General features: G+C 38.8%; 1 protein-coding gene and 1 long non-coding RNA gene across 4 annotated transcripts in view; one reads left to right on the forward strand and one right to left on the reverse strand.

Annotated features, from left to right (window-relative positions):
* The window catches only part of TRPM3 (transient receptor potential cation channel subfamily M member 3), a 142,940-nt gene that overhangs the window by 7,700 nt on the left and 113,186 nt on the right, over window positions 1-22,054 (reverse strand). For both annotated transcript variants that reach the window (XM_017736449.1, XM_008635367.2), the window contains 4 exons: window positions 20,594-20,768; window positions 10,878-11,028; window positions 10,133-10,332; window positions 8,849-8,981 (listed from right to left, as the gene is read on the reverse strand). In XM_017736449.1, the coding sequence (XP_017591938.1) occupies window positions 8,849-8,981; window positions 10,133-10,332; window positions 10,878-11,028; window positions 20,594-20,768 (659 nt within the window). The remainder of the gene's footprint in view (window positions 1-8,848; window positions 8,982-10,132; window positions 10,333-10,877; window positions 11,029-20,593; window positions 20,769-22,054) is intronic.
* LOC108447191 lies at window positions 441-19,777 on the forward strand. Of its 2 annotated transcripts, XR_001862607.1 has the most exons (4): window positions 441-4,661; window positions 7,640-7,677; window positions 15,618-15,687; window positions 15,939-19,777. It is a non-coding gene; the product is annotated as an uncharacterized LOC108447191 (long non-coding RNA). The 2 variants fall into 2 exon arrangements; XR_001862606.1 differs by lacking the exon at window positions 15,939-19,777 and having other exon boundaries at window positions 15,618-15,765.

Here is a 22,054-nt window from a genome sequence, read left to right on the forward strand (position 1 = left end):
ATATAATATCAAGTTAAATATGCATGAAAACTGCAAAGAGGAGAAACACTGATCAAGCCAAATACAGCCTGCAATAGGGTATGTGCTCTAAGATTCCTCCATTACTGTGATTGTGCTTTGGGTAGCCTGTGTTAATAGCTTACAGATTGAATGATGAATTTTAAAGTTATTTTTCAGATGCTATCATAATATATAAATAAAAAGTTAGATTAGAATATTAATAGGCAATAATAAGTAATAGGTAATAAGATTCAGTATTTTTAATTAAAGCATGTCGTTTCTAGACCATTGATCTGTCACATTTTAAAATATTTTCAATTTTTAGGGAATTGTGTACAAATTTATGCCAGTGGCTTTTAACCACTTCAATTTTCTGACTTCTAAAACTTGTCTTCTGAAGGATTTATAGGGAGTCTGAAAATGTTTCTAGACATTGATCTGTCACATTTTAAAATATTTTCAATTTTTAGGGAATTGTGTACAAATTTATGCCAGTGGCTTTTAACCACTTCAATTTTCTGACTTCTAAAACTTGTCTTCTGAAGGATTTATAGGGAGTCTGAAAATTTTACATGATGAAATTGCCTTTAGCACAATTATTTTCTCTGTTGGTAGTGACAGGCTGGGACTTCCTCTTTCTGTTGAAGAAGTACTAAAAGCAACAAGCTCATGGAGTTATCTTTGTCTGGTAGGTTATAATTCTGGTTTTCCCCATTGCTGTAGACACTGCAAAATGATCAAAGACGCAAAAGATAACAAATGGCATGATTTCCACACTTTTTCTTCACAGGTCTCTTACTCTATGCCAGTTAGTGCAATTCATGCTCAAATATTATTACGCACACTGTCATAGTTGATAGGCACACAAATCATTGCCAGGATTTCTGATGAGGTAAATATCATCTTCTACTACTGCTAGTTACTTTTTCAACAAGACAAGTGATTTGGAACTGACAACACTGTAACTTGCTCTTATTTGTACAGAAGGAAAGATTTTAATAAAGAATGAATATTGGACAGCATTAATGCCTTGCTACCTAGTGCTCAGAACTTTTCCTGGTAAAACACTGAAGTCTGACTACCTTGTGGTGATGAAAAACAGAACGTGCCCACACAGGAGAGGAAAGGCCAGGAAGGAGTGTGACTCGGCTCCCTACAGCAAGTCTCATATTCCTGGGAAATACAGGCTTTTCCTGCTTCAGTCTGTGAGTTCTGAAGGCACAAGCACAACAAATGAAATGTGCAGCAGTAACTGTATTGCTATCATCACTCTTCAATAGATGAATGATCAAGTAATCACTGCTAAGAAATGAACTGGTAGCTTCAAGGAATCTCATTCTACTCATTATCATTTAGACACCAGCCTGTTTCTAGTTCTACCAACTTCTCCAACAAAACAGATTAATGTTATTGCAAGCACAGGATGTAATTTCATAGTGAGAGCAGTTTATATGGGAAGCAGTTGGATTTTCACTCATGTTATTACTTATCTGAACTGCTATTTTATAAAAGCAATTATACTTCTGAAGTATTTATTAGCCAATAATTGAGTCCTTCACCCCACATTCAGATTCTACAATTGCTCCAAGATGATGAACAGATAAAACATTACAATTTTAGGGCTGTCAGACATAAGGAAAAATTTTACTGGATTTTACTGGAGAATTACAGCTCAGATTACATCTGGCAAAAAACCTTTCACCCCAGCAACAGTTACCAAGAACTGGGATGAATTTGTAACATTCTTTAAAGCTAACGGGATAATCCGGTTATGGTCTTGGTGTTTTGTTGTTGTTGGTTTTGTTGTTGTTGTTGTTTTTGTTGTTGTTTTGTTTTGATTTGTGTTTTCTTTCCTGCTTTGGCACAAGTGAAATAGTTTTTAATACCAACATAGCCACTTGGTATACGAGTAGAACTGTCCATAGTGAGATAAGTTTTGTATCCTACATTCATGTGAGGACTACACAATGCTACTGAACACAACTAATGCATCACAAGGAGAACCTAGAATAAAACCTCACTGATACATGTTCCTGTATTTGTTCTGCCTTCCCTGAATGGGATCTAGCAGCTGCTGTCAGTGGCACAGTGTCAGACAAGGCAAAGTGAGACTTTTGAGTTACATGGTCTGTTTGTTGCTATGGAAGTGATGACAAATGTGATTGCATTGATAGTAGTGGAAAATTTATAGAGGAATGTAACAAGATAAGGACAGAGCAGTCTGGATTTGGAGACTGGGGGTAACCAGAGATGTGCATAGGTAACTGAAAAATACAAACATGTGTTTACACTTCATGAGACCTGACTATCTAATTTTATTCATGAAGGGAAAGCTTGAAAGATGATGGCCTCCTCCAATCCCAAAGATATTAGCTTTGTCATCCTTAGTTATATATATTGCATTTGGCAACTCCAGAATGTTTAACAAATATTTATTCTATTAGTGATATTCTCTTGCATTAATTTGATGTTCAGTTCTGTAATCATTCATCATACAGAACAGCACCATGTTCTGGGAGTGAACCTATTAGAAACATCATAAAATCACATCAGCCAAACACTGTGAACATAGAAGGATATGGTCTGGAGACATGCAGACATATTCTGGTCCTTAAAATGTTTTAGTAAGTGAGTTTTTCTATTTCCCATATTCTTGGGAGAATATTCTTGCACTCAGTGAATAGACAGCCAGACCTGTATTTCCTTTAGGAATAGTTTTGAATTAAAACACTATTTCAAAGTAAGAATGCCCAAGGTTTGCTTTGGATTTTTTTCTCCATGTGTATTCAGGAGCAAGTATAAACCTTTTAACAAATCTCACATATCCATCTATGATGTCTCCTTTGCACCTGTGCTTTTCCTTGCAGCAAGATTTATTCAATGTATTAGAAAGTGCAAAGCCATACCAACAGAATGAGAAGAGAAAAAGAGGAGGCTATGCGTAAAACATGCATCAAGGTGTGCTGCTGAAGCTCAAAAATTTCTAATAGTGGAACAAATGTGGACTTTACCAGGATAATGTTCAGTAACTCAGAACCTGGCAAAGATTTTATATTACTTGTGATATGCCTTTTTAATTACAGTTTGGGAGATTATGACTTTTGCTGGCATTCATTTTGGCTTATTTATTTTTAACCTTTGCACATCAGTTCATCAATAATTTAATTAAATAATTCTTTAATGGGAGTAAGGCACTCTTTTTAGAAGTAGACCTCTTAATCGAATGCTAGAATTAGGTTCACAAGCCTCTTTGTGGACCTATGTCCATTTCTAAGACATCATTTATATTTCAAAATCTTTTTCAGCGGCCACAAAGGCTGTTGACATGAAAGTCACTTACAGAGATACCACTGAGCTTGTGATAGGTGATGGTGGAATGCTTTTTAAAAATAAAACAGACAGCAGTTATCAAGCCTGTAACAGGGTACTTTGCCCTCTTTGACATCTTTTGGTAAGTGCTGATGCAAGCAGCCAGCCAGTTTTCCCAGGTGCAGTGGTTTTTGCAGGCTAAGGAAGTTGGGTTGTCATGGCTGCATTCCCACTGGAGCCTAAGACCAGTTAACTCTTTATGCCCACAGAGAGACGCCACCAGAGTCACAGACCTTTCCTGCTGTCATTTTTCATGTGGGGGTGGGCCTGGTAGGTCCCTTTTACCAATATAAAGCTATTTCTGTGCACTTCAGCCTGCCAGCTCTGAAATCAAGATAATAGCTATGTCATCGTCCACACGGATGCTGTAAGTGTAATTGCACTGCAGATTATAAAGTGCTGTACTAATGGATACAACAGAGTACCAAAGATGACCTAATAATATCTGCTCTAACCAGCTTATCTGCTTTTCAAATACTGTTATGATGTGACTCTGCTCCTTTTGAAATCAACAAGAGATTTTGCACAGGTATGAAAAGAATTGAGACGATTCCACATGGAACAAATGCTTACTAAAGTGATTGTTTCAGCGGCTTCATGCCAGATCAAGAAAAATAGTGCAGTCTTTTTCGATCATATTATGCATGCTTTGTGCTGGTCAAGATGTAATACAGTAATTAGAAAGAAAGATTCTCCAAAAATGTGATTCTTTCACTGCAATGAAGTGAATTTGTCCAACTTTGCTTTCCTCACAGGTCTCCAGGAGATTCACCATGCCTGCTTTGATAAATATATTCAAGGAAAACGCCTTACAGCCTTGTACTGCTTTATATTTTTCCACTTAGTCCATAACTCCCTCTGATATGTATCAGTAACCCGATGCTACTTCTACATGCCTGTGTGAGATCCCAGCTAGTGGGCTACTGTAGCAGAGCATCCCACCCCCCACAAGAGCTTATCTGTAGTTTGTTAGCCAGTCAGATAACTGAAACAGCACGAACTGTCTTGTATTGAATGATTTTGATGCCATGGGGTCAACACTAGTTGGCATCTCCCAACTGCCAATAAAAATCTTACTGTTGAAGTGAGATCTGGCAAGATAGGCTGAATTTCTGACTGACAGCCACTCACTTTGTGACTATAAAAGCCACACAAAACTTTTGCAATGCAGAAATCTTGTATACGTTTTCCTGGAAATGTGTGGAGCTTCTCCCGCGAGTAGGAGCCTACTTCGTGGTTACTCCCCAGGGGTTAAAGTGAAGGCACCTAGGTCCATTACCTTCATTTTGGTGGTAAGTTACATTCAACTCCTAATCAATACTGCTTCTTTTGCTAGCTTTAATATAGGTACCTTGATATAGTGCACTGTTTTATGCTGTAATCTACTAGGAGTTCTTTTACTCATATACTTTGGAGTAACTAATTCCGATCAAGATTTCTCATCTGTTATCTTTTGTCTGTTTAATAAATAATTCATTTAAATATAAATATACCTGATTTGCCATCATTAGAACTTGCCAGAGAAGGTGATTCCTTAAGTTTAAACTGCTGCCAAAATCTAAGGCTAAGGAAGGACTGACCTTCATTTAACCCCCTTTCTGTGAAGGAGTTTAAATACACAGTGGAGTTCTTTCTTCCCATCAGAGTCAGCAGCAGGGCTTCTTTAATAAACTTTGCCTGTAGTTCCCACTCTCCCAGCAACAGCTACCCCTCTGAGTTGCTTAGTACTTGAGGTCAAGGAAAGACAAACATCAAGTGCTGTTCTACGCTTTTAATTTCTGAATGTGAAATGATCAGGTAAAGGAGGGATTCTGTCTGGTGACATCAAATCTGGAGACATCTGTGGTGTCCCTTATTACAAGAGAAGTTAAGAGATTCTTGAACTGAAGCAGGCCCACACAATGCGAGGGTGGACTATTCCAAGGTGAGAGTATAAACAGCAGCTTGTTGCAGGTGAATCAGACAAGACACCGTGGTCCTGCCCCAGCACAGCCACTGACTGCGTAGTGAAATTGTTCACTGACACCCAGGTCAATGCATCAAGAAACAGGATCTCTTCTTGTTTTGATTTCTTGAGCCCCTAACCTGTCTCTGGGACCCATCGAGACTGGAAGCAAGACTCTGTTCCCATCTTACATTTCCCTTCCAGTGCTAGCCCCCTATTCCTTCTTCCAGGTACACTGGGCTTTGTAAGCAGGGTGTGCAGCTGCTCCTTCTCCTAACAGGACCTGGGGTACTTTGATGAACCCAGCTGCAAGTAGGAGCTGCTCAAACAAGGGGGGAGCATTATCACACATGCATAGGGGCGAGGGAAGGCAGTGACTGGTCCAGGTGCAGGTCCAGGTGCAGTTATGTCACACAGGGCTTGTCCTAGCCCTTCCCTCTTGAGCCTAACAGCATGCTCAGCTTCTTGAAAATGAAAGGTCTTTAGGAAGAACTTCACTCACATTTGTGGGGTTTTCTGGTTCAATTTTATACCACATAAAGCTGACTTAATTGGACAGATGACTAAACTGGTATCTCATGGCTTTAACATGGGTATTATACCTGGTCTATTTCTACAGGCTAATGAATGGATGTTGGAAGAGAAACTGTAGCTTTGCATCTTCTCTGCTTTCTTTGTTCTGCATCTTGTTACTTGTGCAATGTTAACTCTATAAGGAAACTCTAAAGGGCAAATCTGGATTTTATATATTTGAACGTTCCATAGGTTACAAAAAATACTTTTAGTGTTGTCATGGTTTAGGAATGGTATTTTGCATTTTAGAAACCATGCTGCCACTTCCCCTCTCCTGCTCCAACTGGAGGCACAAAAGGCAAAGATCATAGGTTGAGATAAGAACAACTTACTGGAAATAGCAATGAGATAAGAAAACAAACAGTAACAGCAAAAAAATTACAACAAAAGGTGTAAAAAGAAATTATTTACAGTGAAAAGGCCCTGGTAACAAGCAGTACCAGACTGTTCCATCCACCATGTTTTCTCGACCAGAAGGAATCCCTCCTCTTCAAGAAGAAAGAGTCCCTTTCCCCTGCCCCTGGCAATGACATGAGGTAGTATCAAACAACCTCAGGGTCCTCACACCCCCTGCTGGCTACTGCAAAAATTAACAAAATTAACCCTGTCCTGGCTGTAACAAATACAAGTGTTTTAGATTTAAGAGGACTTGGCCATGACTGCAGGCAAAATAACAGACCCAGGCATCCTTTTTCTAAAATGTGTTTATGTATGATACTCAGATAGCCCTGACTCCTCTAGCATATTTTAAATATTCCTCAGACCTATTATAAGAACTGCATTCAGCTGGGATTTCATTGCTGAAAGCCCTATTAGTGTACTTGGGCCTGGGAGTGACCTCTGCACCCCACGGGGTCACTGCTTGTATCTCTGTTACAGAGCTGGGGCACACTTGTCTCCACATTAAACTACTGACTAAGGTAAATGGATTTTTAAAGAGCTATTTCTGTGAGGCTCAGATGCTTGTCTTCATTTAGGATTCATATTCATGAACTTCATTCTGAAACAAGGTGCTTTAAGTTTTTCATCTAAATTAGAGGTAAGGGCTCTTTTCCTATAAAATAGGGCTAGCACAGAGTGAAAAGGCAGACTGTTATGTTTTCATTTTCAAGGACTTACAACACTTGCATGACGTAGGGGAGGACCCAGCTAGATTACTTCTTATTTACAGGTCTTCAAACATACCCCTTCCTTCCTTGGCCACCAAAAGAAAACCTATACTCAGAGATTTGAACCTGCATCTATGATTTTCAGGACAGTTCTGTGGCCACTAGACTATCAGAACACAAGAAAAAAAGGTAGTCAGTTGGACCACAGACCAATTTAGCTACTGTCTTACTGTGAAGTATGTGTAATTCTTCCCCCTACATATTCTCCAGTCTCTAAATCTTTTCTGCTCAGGAACTTTATATGCTCAACATGATCTCTATGCATTTAGCAGTCCTTACTGGATTTCTCTTTCATAAGCTTGTCTAGTCTTGTTTGAATGCATGTAGCCTTTTAGCTGACATCATCAGCTTCTTTTAGACCTCTCCAGCTTTCAAAATTTGTTGTGTTACACTACTTACTGCATGAAAAAAAGATCACCTATTTTTCTGTTCATTTTGAACCCAGGATCCTGATAAATTTTTCTGTTGCTCCCCTATATCTTGTTCTGGGTGTGACAGCAAATAATGGATTTCTGCTCACCTTTGCCTTGCACTCATAGTTATATAGACCACTATAATTTCATCCCTCATTTGTCTCTTCCAGACCCAGTAATGCTGGATTACTTGGCCATCCTTTATGAGGTAACCATTCCATGCCTTACCAACTTCCCTTCTAATATAGTTTTTTAAAATGTATGTTTTAGGACTGCTTTTGTTTTCAGTAATGCAGATATTTAATTGATACTGTATCTTCTAATCCTGCTCTGGGATAGATTTATTTCCAAACCAAATTAACAGCATGTTTCCTTGCCTACAGAAAACATAGTTTAGGCATAGCTGAATCAGGGGCAGTGCTGGAAGACTATGTATAAGGAGAAGAGTGTTACATCTGTGTAAATGATGAAAATGACAACTTGCCTGACTTCTGTCATCCAAATTAAAATGGAGTTTTCAGGGATTGGAGTATTCACTGGTTCATAAATTTTATAAATATCTGACAGGATATTACCCTAAAATATTTATTGGCAAAAGTGCTATGAATCAAACACAAACTCTGTCCTCTAAAAATGAGCTCAGCAGTTTTCCATGAAAGCATGTGAGCACCACAGAAGATCAATAGACCTAGAAATTTTTAGGACTGGTGAATTTGAAGACTGGCAACTTCCACTTAATTACTGTATTGCTCTCTTCCTCTGCACATTGCTGTAGGTGAAATGTCTTGTTCCATTTAAAATCCATGTCGCCATTGGTCCCAATGAAACTAGCTTACCTAGCCAGGCTGTCCTGAAACAAGGCTTGCTCCCTATCTGAATGGCTCACAGATAAACCCTAAAGTCATGGTTTTCATTGAGGAACTCTAATTTACTCTTCCATTTTGTTCTGACACCTTGTGCCCTAAAGTTCTGCTTTAGGAACTGAAGTGTAAGCATAATTGGTGCCTCTCACTGCATCGGATATATTTTATTACAACTGGATAAAAGGTCCCTTTACAAAACTTATCATATAATGATTTGGGTTGGAAGGTACCATAAAGATCATTTAGTTCTAGCCTTCCTGCCATGGGAAGGGACACCTTCCCCTAGACCAGGTTCCTCAGAGCCACATCCAGCTTGGCCTTGAACACATTAACTTCAGAAAAAAAAACCCAGAAAAAGAGAAAATAAACTCATCACATTTTATCACTTTATTTTTAAATTAAGACTTACCAAAACTACTTCATTTCCCTTTTCAAAGAAAAAAAAAAAAGAAGAGTGAGACTGGTGACAGAAACACATTTCCAGATCAACTTATGAGAACAAACAAAAAAGTGCACCTTTCTGAAGTGACACGGATTCTTTCATCATTGGAGGAATTGAATCTGTCATCCTTTTCTCTGAAATACTCTTCTATGCACTGCTCTTCAAAGTCATGGACCTTTTTTAATTCATCCTCAGTTATGAAAAGTTCTGTGGGAAAAAATTGAGAAATACGAATTCGGCAAATATTAACATGTGAAATTAACTACACTCTTATTTGTGAAATTCATGGACTAAACTTTCAAAAGAAAGCTTCAAATTTATCTGGCATTTTGATACGAAAGCAGATAGATGCTGCTAATTACGGAATTAGTGGCTTTAGTTATATATGATTCTGGAGATAGAAGCAGTTAAGCAGGCAAATGCTGAGCAAACATGAATATGTTTTGATTACATGAGATCTAAACACAGCTGCTGGTCAGGTCCTGGACAGATGGTGGTAGCCAAAGCCCACCTGTAACCTAACAGATATGTAATGAGATTAGCAGACTACTAGGAAAGAGCCTGGGAGTACAGGGGTCTGTCTGACGTGGCAAGAACTGACATCTGCCAGCAGCAGTGTGATGGGAGTGGGAGGAGAGCCATCTGGTTGCATCTCCAGTGCCACACGTGACTCCTGCTCCCTCCTCACAGAGAAATGGGCTGTGGCATGGGCTAATGCTGGGAAGAGTTGCACATCCCTTAGCTCTGGCATGTACATTGGGCAAGGTAGAGATATTCTGCCTTGAAGAATTAGATGGAGAAGAGGAAAGTGTTATCAAAATAATCTGGCAGGTTTTCCATCATGGTTATGGGACTTCATTTAAAGCATGTTGAGAAACCACTTCTCCAATCTGAGTCAGAGTCAAGGAGAGAATGTGTATACAAAATCACTTTGCACCATCTCGCAGCTCGTCTAGGCAAAATGTGTGCTCAGGGGAAGTATGTGCTGTTTGCTCAAAAAGTAGGAATGCTCTCTCTGTATTTTCAAAAATAAAGCTGGAAGTGTGATGGAGCGAGACAAATTCCAACAACAACTGACCCCTAGTAACAGCAAAACAAACATTTTGCTTTGAAGGAACAAACTGGGCAACAACCCCAAAGAATTTCCAGAAAAACCCAGCCTCCTTAACATTCCAAAGAGAATGAAGGGTTGGGAAAATCAGGTAAAACTAACTTATTCAGGTATGGTTTTTGAAGGTAAAAGTTGTTGTTTTGCTGGGAAGGCTATCAAGGTGCTGGATTTTGACTTCATGCATGTCAAACACTAGCCATTATGAAAGGCACTGGAAAATTCCCTCTGTGCATTATCTAAGTCTTACTCAATCCATAGTCTCTCTCATCTGGGTCACTTTCATGCTTCTTCCATCTGCAGCAGAGGTGTTGAAATATCATCGTCATGTGGCTGAAAATGATCAGAGGTGGTGGTAGAACAGGTCTTTCGTGGAACGTCATGATAAGCTGGTACCTTTGAAATTTCCAAACTTGGTTTGATATAGATTTGACTTCGAAAAATGTGTTGCTAGAAGACAAGAAGAGGAAAATGACACCAGACTGAAAATGGTTTTGGGTACTTTGCGCCAAAGATGATACGACAACATCATAACTAGATACATTTCAATAATATTGGCAAATGTTTCCTTGTCACAAAAACAGGAAGCAGAACAAAAGAGTAAGTTTGTGTTTGGGCAAAGCAGAGTGGTAATCAGCCTTTTTGAAGTACCTTATGACTGCGTGTGTCTGTGCTGTACAACCCCCGAGTCTTAAAACAACCCACTGAGATGGGGAAGTATTTTTACTCTTGTTTTCCCTGTTGAGAGTGAATGATGCCATAATGGAACTTTTTTTGGCTTCTTTGCCTTGGTTCCCATTAGGTGTCTGTCCTTGGAAATGAGCACAGTGTGAAAAACTTGGCATTTCCCTCGTTTCCTGGGACAAGCCTACTTTCCCTCTCCCCCTTACATCCTCGGAATATATTTCCCAGCCAAAGCCAAAGCTCAGCAGTCTTCATAGGCTGTGAACAATGTGCACCCTCCCCAAGTCTATACTTTGCAATGTTTCACTCACTTGAAAACTGCAATGAGGAGATTCACCAAAAGAATGTTTGCTACCAAGAGGTAACAGGCCATGATGGCAGGAACGATCCATGCTCCTGTTTTGCAGGGAGGTAGCTGGATTATTTTGCCATCTTCTCTGGTTTCATTTTGACCACAAGGTGCTGGGAACAAAATTTGAAAACAAAAAAATGCAAAATGGGAATGAATCTTATTTTTTCAGTAGTTTTTGCAGAAATATTAAATATTTATAACATCCTGTCTGCCAAGGCAATATCTTCCAAATAACAATGGCATTGACATTCCCCCTCCCAGGAGTTTATGCTTGGAATCACAGATTTTGCAGGCTGCAGTTCTTGTTATTGTGTGTTATGTGCCATGGGTATCAAGATATTTCCCTGAAAAATTGCAGGAGACATGCCTGGTGTGAGTAAGCTGCCTGTCTGCATACATAATACAAAATACCATGGTACTCTTGTGGTAATTAGTGGCTGTGCAAATGAAGTTATTGAAATGTTTAATCCTACAAGAAAGCTTGCATATTATTTCTTTAATGGTGAAAACCTGTTCTTTTTTTATTGATTGAGAGGGATGTGATAAAAACGGAAAAGGAAGTCCATGAAAGTAAATTGCTGAGCACTGCACTGTCTCAAGCCCCTCTAGGACATACTCATAATGACTTTCTGCTGTTAAGGACTCTTGACTGCATGCCTAGAAACAGTGGGGGAGATTATCAAGTCTTTACTGTACCAGGTAAAGGGACATGTATGCAGCAGAGACACCACCTGTTTCTTTCGCAAATGCATCAGAATCACAATGTTCTCAGTATTAATGTTGTAGAACTGAAGCAAGGGGAGAGAAAACATGGTGAAATAGTTTTCCCTGCTTGTGTTTTAACATGCCTTCAGGTGCAGTGATGGGTAATCTGCATTTATAAGCATGGGTTCAGTTTATGTCTTTCTAGCCTCAGTCCTACTGGTTCTATGTATCTTCATAATTAGCTCTTCAAGAAAATAATGGAAGCAAGCAGCTTACATATACAAATCATCTTAGTAAATTTTGCACAGCACTACAGCTAGCTTCCCCCCATCTCCATCAAAAAGAAGGTTAAATGAGGAATTTCTAAAGTGCTCAGCACTGTCTCAGTTCCTACTGATATCAATGGGGGTTTTCTACTGATTTCATGGAAAACAAAGTTTGCTGATGCCATACATAAAATTTTATTGTGTGGCAACAAATCTGTATTTCCAGTACCACGCATTGCATCTTCTCAAGAAAGTCCTTCTGAACTTGGTTCACTGAGCCTGAAATTCAATTGTGGATGTCTGTTCTGGCAATCATATTACATTATGTGTGATTTTGGTACTTTGTGGGCACTGCACATAGATCCTACCTACTACATGCAGAAATATTGTGACCATATGGGATACAGGACTACACGACCCCTCCAAAAACTTTCAACTCACAAAAAAAAAAAAAAAAAAAAAAAAAATTACCAAGTCAAATACAAGCAACACTGCTTTTTTACCAGCAACTCCATTGTTTCTGGACACATGGTGTCACCAGTCCTTCCTATTTACAAAAACACATTTTATTACTGGAACAGGCTGAGAATATGCAGTTCTTTGTTTCTCAGTAAGCATCACTTTGCAGATCATTTTGAGGTGGTGCTAATTTCCACACTGGTCCAAGCAGCAGTTTCATGTAGACATTCAAAACACCGTCAGTGCACTGCTGTGAGTGTGGAGCTCTGTGCCCTCAGCCTTCACCCAGCAGAAACTGGACTGTTCAATACCTCTTGCTACCAGCACTCAATCTGGGACTTACATCTCTGTTTGTGTGGAAACATTAGTTTGCTCATATATTGAGTCAGATCTACAAAGTCCAATACAGCACAGAACTGAAACCCATAATGATTTCACCAGTGATGGAACAATCACAGTATCATTTGATGAAACCTGTTGTCTTTTTTTGTGCTGAAAACAGAAGAAATAATATATTTTGAAGTAATAAGAAAATTTTGAAAAGCATTTTTCAAACCTTAGACCAATGTGATCAAAAACTCAGCTCCAATTCTGGTTCCAATTCTATTATCCCATTTTTTTTTCCCTAAAAAACCATAGAATTTAATCTGGAAAAAAAAAAAATTAGCTAAGAAGACAAAAAATATTTCTCCAGCTCTACGTGCTTACAACTGGGTAATCTCTGTTGGTTTATGCCACCCAGTGATGGCCAAATAAGATTTCCTACACAGAAATGATCTATTCTATATACCCGTTGCGGTTCAGACCGTGAAGCTTTGCAGAAGTTTTTCTCTTTTGAATGTTCTGTTGTGGGTACAGTTTTTAAATAACATGGGAATACTCAATTCTTGCTTTACTTATGGAGAGCTAAGCCACCACTTAATTGTCACATCTTCAGCTGCATAAGAAAATGTATGAACTGTGTCCAAAATGCAGAAGTCATTCCACGGCACATCATTGAACATCTTGCATCTTTAAACTATGACATTAATTTTCCAATATTCTCCCCTCCCCCCCCAGTTAATTAAGGGCATTTTAGAACAATTACTCTGAGGAAACCAGAAAGAGAAATTTGAGAAATTAGAATTCTGTTTGTAAGCTGAGAGAAGATTTGGCTATGGGACAGTTGGCCTCCCCACCTGAGTACGCAGAGTCCCAAGCACTCCTGTCTCCTTGGTACAGTAACCTGGGGTATCTCACTTCCCACTTCCCACTCCATCCGCACATTCACCTGCGCGGCTGCCAGCACGGCTGCAGGGCTCAGAGTTCAGACCACAGCACCTGATTCCATCAGCAGGTTCACTGACGAGCGGAGCAGAATGCTGCATGATCGTGGTTCCTTACTCAGCACGAGTCTCGTTACCCACCCCTGCGCTGCCTTTTCTGGAGCCTCACTCCAAGCAGGGCTCTGCGGTGCCGGGTGCCTGTTTGATCGGCGCCGGTGTCCCACTGCTCCACGCTGGTAATGCTAGGCTTCCATAAAGCCAGAGTTTTCACGTGCTGTGCCTCGCCCCTGAGGAATCTGCACTGCCTTTCATGTGTAACATGAAACGTGTTCATTTGAACATTTTAATTATTTTTGGAGAAATGAAGTAATTTTTGTAATACTTGCAGTAATATATTGTAATATATTTCCAAGCACAATATTAACATGTATGCAAACTTGACTCATCTGTTTTACATTATAGCCTTGCTTTAACACAAGCCACAGAATACTTAATTCTAGTGAAATGCTTTACTGAAGAAAATTCTGTTAACATAACGACATGCCAATCTCAGGTAGCTGAAAAACCCAACCACTCTGATACCTGCAGGCCATTGGATAAAGTCCAGACATTATGTCCTGAACTTAGGCTTTAGAAAATAGTAAATGATTGGAGTTTTAACTTCAATTATACAAATTAACCTCATTCAGCTTTCAAACATTGCATCCTGACACCTGTAAATGTATTGACTTTTTGCATCCCTTGTTTCCTTTTTCACAATCTCTTTCCATGCTTATTTTTCCTTCCTGACTCCCACTTACAGTTTCCTGCTGGGCCTTTCCTGCTACATACCTAACCCTTCCTCTTTCCTGTCCAGGAAACAGTTGTAAAAAACCAGTAATTCAACCCTCTGTGGGTTTCAGGCCTGAAGTGGAGACAGAGCTCAGGAAGAATTAGTTTCCTTGCTGTAATTACTGTAATGACATGGGCACTGCTCACTTTTACTTTGCATTGGGCGGAGGGCTTGGCAAAGGATGCTTGCAAGTTTCTGTGTCATGACTCTTCCCCCAGCTGCACCCTTCCAAAGCAGGTGTGGGAAATAATGAAGAGACCAAAGTGCATAATTGAACAGCTCTGTCACTGAATAGCTTTTTGCCTTTGAGGAAAACTTCTCACATAAAAATGGATAGCACTTTTACAATACAAGCTGATTTGTTTAAAATCAGAAGAAACTGAGGAATGTTTTCCTACACTCACAGTTCTAAATAAAGTAGAAACAAATAAGTGTAACCAAATAACAAACAATTAAAAAAAAATCTGGATATTTTTAATGCTTTCATCACCCTATTTATGAGTATATACGCACCTTCCAATTTTGACCCACAATGAACCCAAAGGATGTGAAAGTGTTTTAAAATTTTAAAATCAAATGTCTAAGCAACCTTACCAGCTTACCAGGCTGATAAATATCCCCCTCCCCCCCCAAATATTAAGTGGCCTTTGCTAGAATTCTTCACTTCTTCACTGATGGGGAAAATACTGAAATCTGTGAACTACAAATTTCAGAGGATTGCTCTGTTCATCAGTAGAAACATCCAGGGAGCTGAATAATATCTCATTACTTCAAGAAAGTTTCTTTAACTACACCATCCTGATGTTACACGTTGCTTCTTGCCCCAGGCCACATTAAAAGTGACTTTGAACGGTCTCTTCAATCTGCTGCTATTTTAATAATAATTTATAGTAAATCCCTGCATTTTTCTTGTTTACTCTAGTGCTTTCTTCCTTCTCCTACTCTCCTCCTCCCCCCATTAAAAATAGCCAACCAAAGAGAATCCAAGTTACAACATCAGGAGTGCTCGTTAGGGGAATACTGCTACAATCTAGGCCAGAGAGACTTTCAAAATTGTTTGTAGTCCATGCAAAAATCTTATCCACTACTTTTGTCTAACAATGTTAAAAGTATTGCCACAGGTTTGATTTATTCTATTTTGTACAGAGCTGCTATGTTTGTTCTGATTCCAGAATGTGCCATGCAAATGATGGGCCTCGTAGGAAGCTCCTATCAAGTCATGAAAAGCATGAAATGAGTTAAGTATGTAATTTTCATTTATACTAAGAAATTTTCAAGAATTATAAAAATTAAACAAATCTAAAAGATTATGAAATTTAAGGAATTTTTAAAAAGCCTTTTGTAGTAATTATAATTTCCTCTGAAGTTCATTGAACAGTTAAAACCTGTGTATAACTGTCTCTCATCTTCTGAAACAATTGCATTCTGCTTACTTGATATTCCTCCAATACAAGTGAAAGAGAAGGAGGCCCCATCTTTTTCTCTTAAACTAGGTACATTTTTCCAAAAAGGAGTAAACACAAGAAACAAACACAACTCAGACTGATCTTCAGATTCCAGATGGCACGTGAAGTACTGTCAGCTGGTAAGAAAATCCAGGTGGAAATCCAACCTGTGAGACACCAGGAAAATCTGAAAAACTTCTCAAACCAAAAAAATCCAAAGCCATGTTGACTATCAGCAGGTTCAGTTGCTTTGCCTTCTGAATACAGGAAAATGTGAGCTCTGATGTTCATCTTCTACAGATGACTGCTGTTTTCCAAGTTGGCATTTATTTCCTCTACCTACATGTTTTTTTACCAAGCAAGCTCACCTTTCTTCTTCAGTATTTTTTATATCCTTCTGTATCCATAGTATTCTGGAGAGATGGATAGTTTTGTAAGGTGAAAACAAAGTTCTTCACATGTGAAAACTGTGTTATGGATTTTTCTGGCTAAAACTGCCAGCACAAGTGCCAAAGTGAGGTGAACTGAGGGAGAGATTTTACAGTGTTTGTGGGAAATCCACTTCTGGACAGGCATTCACTAAAGCAGTTACATGGCTGGCTGCTTCCCCATGGATCCCATTGGGCATCACAAGGCTCAGATGGATTAGGAAAGACAGCCTAACAGCGAGACAGTTGCGTGTGCCACCACCAGCTCCCTGATTCAGATTCTCCTTCCTCCCCCAGCTATCAGTGGATAATAATATATCTTTACTTAACTACATAATTGATATCAGTCTAATTTTTTTCAATTTATCAAGCTCTTATTATTATTCCTTTCCTGAAATATATTAATTTTTCATTTCCTGACCTTTAAATAATTCATAAATTTGATTAGCTTACTGCCTGCTTTCAGTTCTCCGGTTTAGGCCTTTATCTGAATCCCAAGAGTTGCTAGCTGGTGTTTTCTAGGCCCAAGTCAAAACTCAGCAGCCCAAGGTAGTTTCAGTCATTACTGATGTTTCACTTGGACTAATATTTTGACTGGTTCCACTTTTCCATTAAGTAGCTTGACTATTCCTTGATCTTTACATACTTCAAAGACTGTTTCATGTAATTGCTAAAACTTCCTGAGTAGACAACATGGTATGTGTAACCTTCTGTCAGCGCCAGATCAGCTAAAAGGAATTAGCTGAATAGCTGGATTTAGTTGTGGGAGCAATATGGTCCAATAAATCGCAATTGCACCTCCTTTGTTTATAGATCATACTCTACTCATTTCCTGCTCAAAGACCTAGAGGAAGACCATTATGGTTGCACTGTGATAGTAAAGTTTGTCTTTTCTAGTCCCCCATTCCCCAAGGCCATATGGAGCTGGGCTGTGGACTTAATGGATAGCTAGGACTGAAAGAGCACCAGGAACTCAGGATCTCTCCATTGCTAGCAGCAGTCACTCTTCCACGTGTTACTGTCTGTGGCTCCTCCCCCAGCATATTTTAGGCATATTCAGAGGTTCTTACTTCTCACACTGTCTTCTCCATCCAAGAATTACTGAAGCTGGCCATTCTAGTTCTGCATCTTTTTATATGAAGCACCTGCTTAATATGACAAGATTTTTAGATTTTTTAGTTGTCATATTGTGATGAACTGTCAGTCTCAGAGGAGCTACTTAGAGACTGTTTTTGCTGGTTTTGTTGACTTTACCCGAAAACTTGAACACAGAGCTAAAAGATTTACTCTCCTTCCCCCCCACCTTTACAACTGATTCTTAGTCAGAAATTTGTAGGTATATAGTATTTGTGGACATTACTGACAATAAGTACCACCACTGAATAATGTATTCATAATCCCAGAAGTGAGGATATAATCTGTCCTCACTTTTGAGTTGAAGATGAGATCACATACCAACAGAACACTAACACATACTCCAGATAACATGTTTTCCATTAAAAAATGATATGAATACAGAAATTATGGGTAAAAAATATAAATACATATGACACACTCTTTTAGAGCAAGGCATTTAGCAGTATGTTGAAATAAAAATGAGAGTAGACCCACTGGATGAATAGGCTGCCAGCTGATGAGGTGGATCCAGACATTGTATCTGGTCAGCCTTTATGGCATGCTTCACAAATAAAATAAAAATAATTAATTAAATAGATAAAAATAATTTTTCAAAAATAAAGTAAATTAGAAATGTTAGAGTAGCACACATTTTTGTACATTTCTCAGATACCAGGATGTTTTCCAGGAAAGTGGCTCAAATCAACATGCCTCTCCATGATCAGCACTTTTACTGAAACCCAAACTTGCTTATACTGTAGCAATATTAAACACCAAAATACAAACAAAATTCACAAAGCAACCCTTTTGTTTTGTTAAAATAATACTGATTAAAAAATAATGTGCTCTAAGCCACAGAGTTAAATTTCAGTTTAGATGTAGCATAACAATTTAAGAACACGCTTATCTTATTTGAGAAAGTACAAACACTGAAGCACTCTAACATGAGTACAGTGGCTGATTTAGCTTAGAACAACATGGAAAATATAGATAACAGCAAATTTTTAAATACTGAAAAAGTGTGAGTATACCAGTAAAACCTTCTGGGTGTCCATTGGGTCATTTTGATTGTGTTAACATCATCACCAACCATTGCTCATGCTCCCAGTCTATTCCACAGGTAACATTTTTGAGACAACTGAGCATCAGACAGACATGACATACTGTACACATTTTGTGCTGGAAGAGTGGCAGATACTAATTCCCTGCATCATCTGCCTCTCAGGAAGGAGGAAGTAGGTGCTGCTTTTCATTTTGACATCATCACTTTTGCTGCAACTCCGAGTTTCCTTGACACAGGTAGAAAAACAACATGTCTATATTTAAAAGCTGGAGTTGAAGCCGCCAGGAAGTTTGCTTTCTCTAAGTTTTAGAAGTAATTACTCTGCATCTTTTTTCATGGTTTAAATGTTGTGCATCTGAATAACACATAAGACTAATCTCAAATCCTCATGCAAGGATGTGCAGCCTGCAACCCAGTTTTCATACTTAAATACCATGCTTCATTCAAGGACCCTTCAGTTTCTTAAGGTTCCGGGTTCTAAACTGTAATCAGCCCTTCAATAAAAAAAACCAAAACAAGAACACTTTATTCAGCCAATTTCCACGTTTGTTGCACTATGGTAGTTACTTAGTACAATATCAATAAATGGCCACTTGTAGAGGGACAGACAGAATTCTGCTTGTAGAAGGAAGTCATAGGTTAATGATACAAAAATTTATCTCTCTAATATGCTTTCGGAGCATGATGAAGTTTTATATCCCCAACTATTATGCCTTTGGAATTAATGAATTTTTAAAAATAAAAGAAAAGGGAAAATGATAAAAATGAGGGAATTGGGTAAAAAGTGAAACATAGTGACAAATTTTGTCATTATAGATACTTGCTTATTTCCTTGCATGCCATGCTGCCTCTGAAAACCAAGTAGGGGAGTAAAGATAAAAAGGAGGCTTCATCTGTATGCACAATAACATTCAGCGCTAGCCAGGAAAAAGAACATGAAACTGCTGAAATATCTGCCATGGGATACATATACATCTATCCATCTGCAACTATATTCAATTGGGGATATTATTTGTCATATAGATACATTTACTACTTTTAACCAGCTCAGCAAAAAGAAACATCTTTTTTTCATTCAAAGTTCATCAATACCAAACAAGAAACAAATAAATTTTGAAAATACTGCCCTTTCCTAAAATGGTACATAGAATAAAATACAATGTCCTAAACAGAGCTTTAATAGAAGCCATCTGCCACTGGAAAAGGTACTGACTTCCAAATGCTGCCAAGACTTACACACAATTAAGTAGGAATGATGAACATCAGCTACATGACAGTATTTGCAAAAGATAACATTGTGGTTCTTAGTTTGGTCATCTACTGCATAATTTCTCATGATGCCCTCTCTCATTTGGTGGTAATGCAACGAGTGGCACCAGAAGATTTACTAAACAGAATCTAAACAGAAAACCAGCATTTTCCTGATCACCTACCCGATGAATCCTGAGGAGGTAATATATTTAAATACTGGCTCTTTTCCTGTTTGCATTGGTGTGAGCACAGTCTTACCTTCTAATAATAAATGCAATAATATTCTAATAATGGATCTAATTATTAGACCCAAAGAATTGCATCACAGGGTCTAGCTTAAAGGTGGCACTGAGAAGGTAACAGAGAAAAGAAAACTCATCAGATTAGATCCTCATGAAGGACAGGTGCTGAAAGGTCTAATCCTCAATTATTAGACATGATGTTCAATATGAAGTTAGATAAAAAGTATTTAAGTCTAAAATTAAACGAAGGGATGAGAAAAAAAGAAGTGACTTTTTGTGTCCCAGGTATACCCCCAAATTCATGCTGGATACCTGGAAGGAGATTCCTGTTACCAAGCTGGTAAAAAGGACACATTTATAATCTTCTTTATATGCAAGATAATGTAGCATTACAGATTTCCAGTTAAAAGGGATGTCAGAAGCATGTTGTGAAACTGACACCCCAATATTAGCTGAAAAAATATTTTTGCAACCATTCTCTGTGTTGAAGAAGTTCCTCTATCTGGAGCCATTTATTGAGCAAACACACATGATCTAATAGGACATCATCTGATCAAAGCTGGGTACCTGACTTTGGAGTATGAGAATCATAAACTTGCTTACGGTCTATCTGGTCTGCAAACACTTCCCCATAGATCATCCAGTAAGGCATGTAAAAAATGTTTTTCGCCAGCTTCCATGAAGGCTCCTCATTGGGGAAAAGAATTGCCTGTCTTGCCACACCAAAGCTCATCAGAACCACCAACATGATGATGACAAAGTACATCATGTCTATCATCTGAATGTAATGAGAAAGAGAGAGAGAAAGGACAAGAATTAGAGGAACTTATTTGTCCATATTCTAATTACTATATGCTGCAAAAAAAAAAAATCTGTGAATCTTAGAAACAGAATTTTTAAAAACAAATTTTGAAAAGCCATTCTTGTTTACACATAAAAAAAATATTTTTCAAAGAAGTGAAGTGGTATTATTATGTCCTTGGTTTTACCCAGTGTCGCTTTTAAGAACAATTCAAATGTTATGAATAGGCTTGAAAATACAAAGTACCATCTGTTCACACCAGTTGCCTCAACAAGAATATAGGTTCACTGGAATCAGCAGCCTGGTCTGGGCAAGGGTCGTGAAATGATGTATTGTTTATAGGCACCAAGTGGCAACTGTACCTAAGCAAAAGGACTGACATGGATAATTTTATTCACTGGTACTCATAGTCTTGGAGCAAAGGGAGCCGCAACTAACATACGGAGGAACGGGTGGCAGAACAGCCTGTTACTGCAACATAAGGGACACCATGGTGGTAACCAGTGAGAAAGGAAAGCTGTGATACTGCCTGGGCTAAAAATCTGCTTGGTGGGGGAGTCTGACAAATGCCATATTAACAAAACCCAATCAGATAATAGACAGTGAGCTCTGTTCTCCTCCACTGTTGAGGGCCTCATTAGCACATGCCCAAGATTAACTAGTGCTTGCAAACAGTATCCACCCATTCAAAATGTTCCTGAAAAAAGCGGGACAGCAATCCTACAAGATGCTGAATAGAGTCTGAAGATTAGAAGAAACCCTGTTCTAGAAAAGGCCCTCAAGGGAGCAGAACAATGGGCATCAGGCAGCTACAGCAGAGATGCTTTACAAACCAAAGTGAATGTGAAAAAAAATTGGGAATCCTGTAAAGTCCCTGGTAAGATCCCTTTAAAACTTTTACTTAAAGACTTGCCAGGTCTTTAGAATTGTTACAACTGAGCTGTTTTTCATAGTTCTGGACATAACTTTTGTCTCTAGACAAAACTCAACTTACAAATCCTCTAAACCTTATGAGTTTTATTCCCTCCAGTCTCTGCATTTTCTGGCTCAGCTGAATTCAGCCTTCCTTGCAAGAGAGCCATGAAACCAACCTGCACCTCAGCTGGTGGCCTTATGGCTCCATGGGGGACCTGCTGCAGCCCAAGGGCAGTGCTGCTCATGACAAGAGCTGATGGAAGAGGGACCCACTTGCAGCAGATGGATCTGGCACTGCTGCAGGGGTTGTTTTATTTTAAAGCAACCTGAGGTCAAAGTAACACTGG

This window comes from Corvus brachyrhynchos, unplaced genomic scaffold (assembly GCF_000691975.1).
Source record: "Corvus brachyrhynchos isolate BGI_N302 unplaced genomic scaffold, ASM69197v1 scaffold716, whole genome shotgun sequence".
NCBI lineage: Eukaryota > Metazoa > Chordata > Aves > Passeriformes > Corvidae > Corvus > Corvus brachyrhynchos.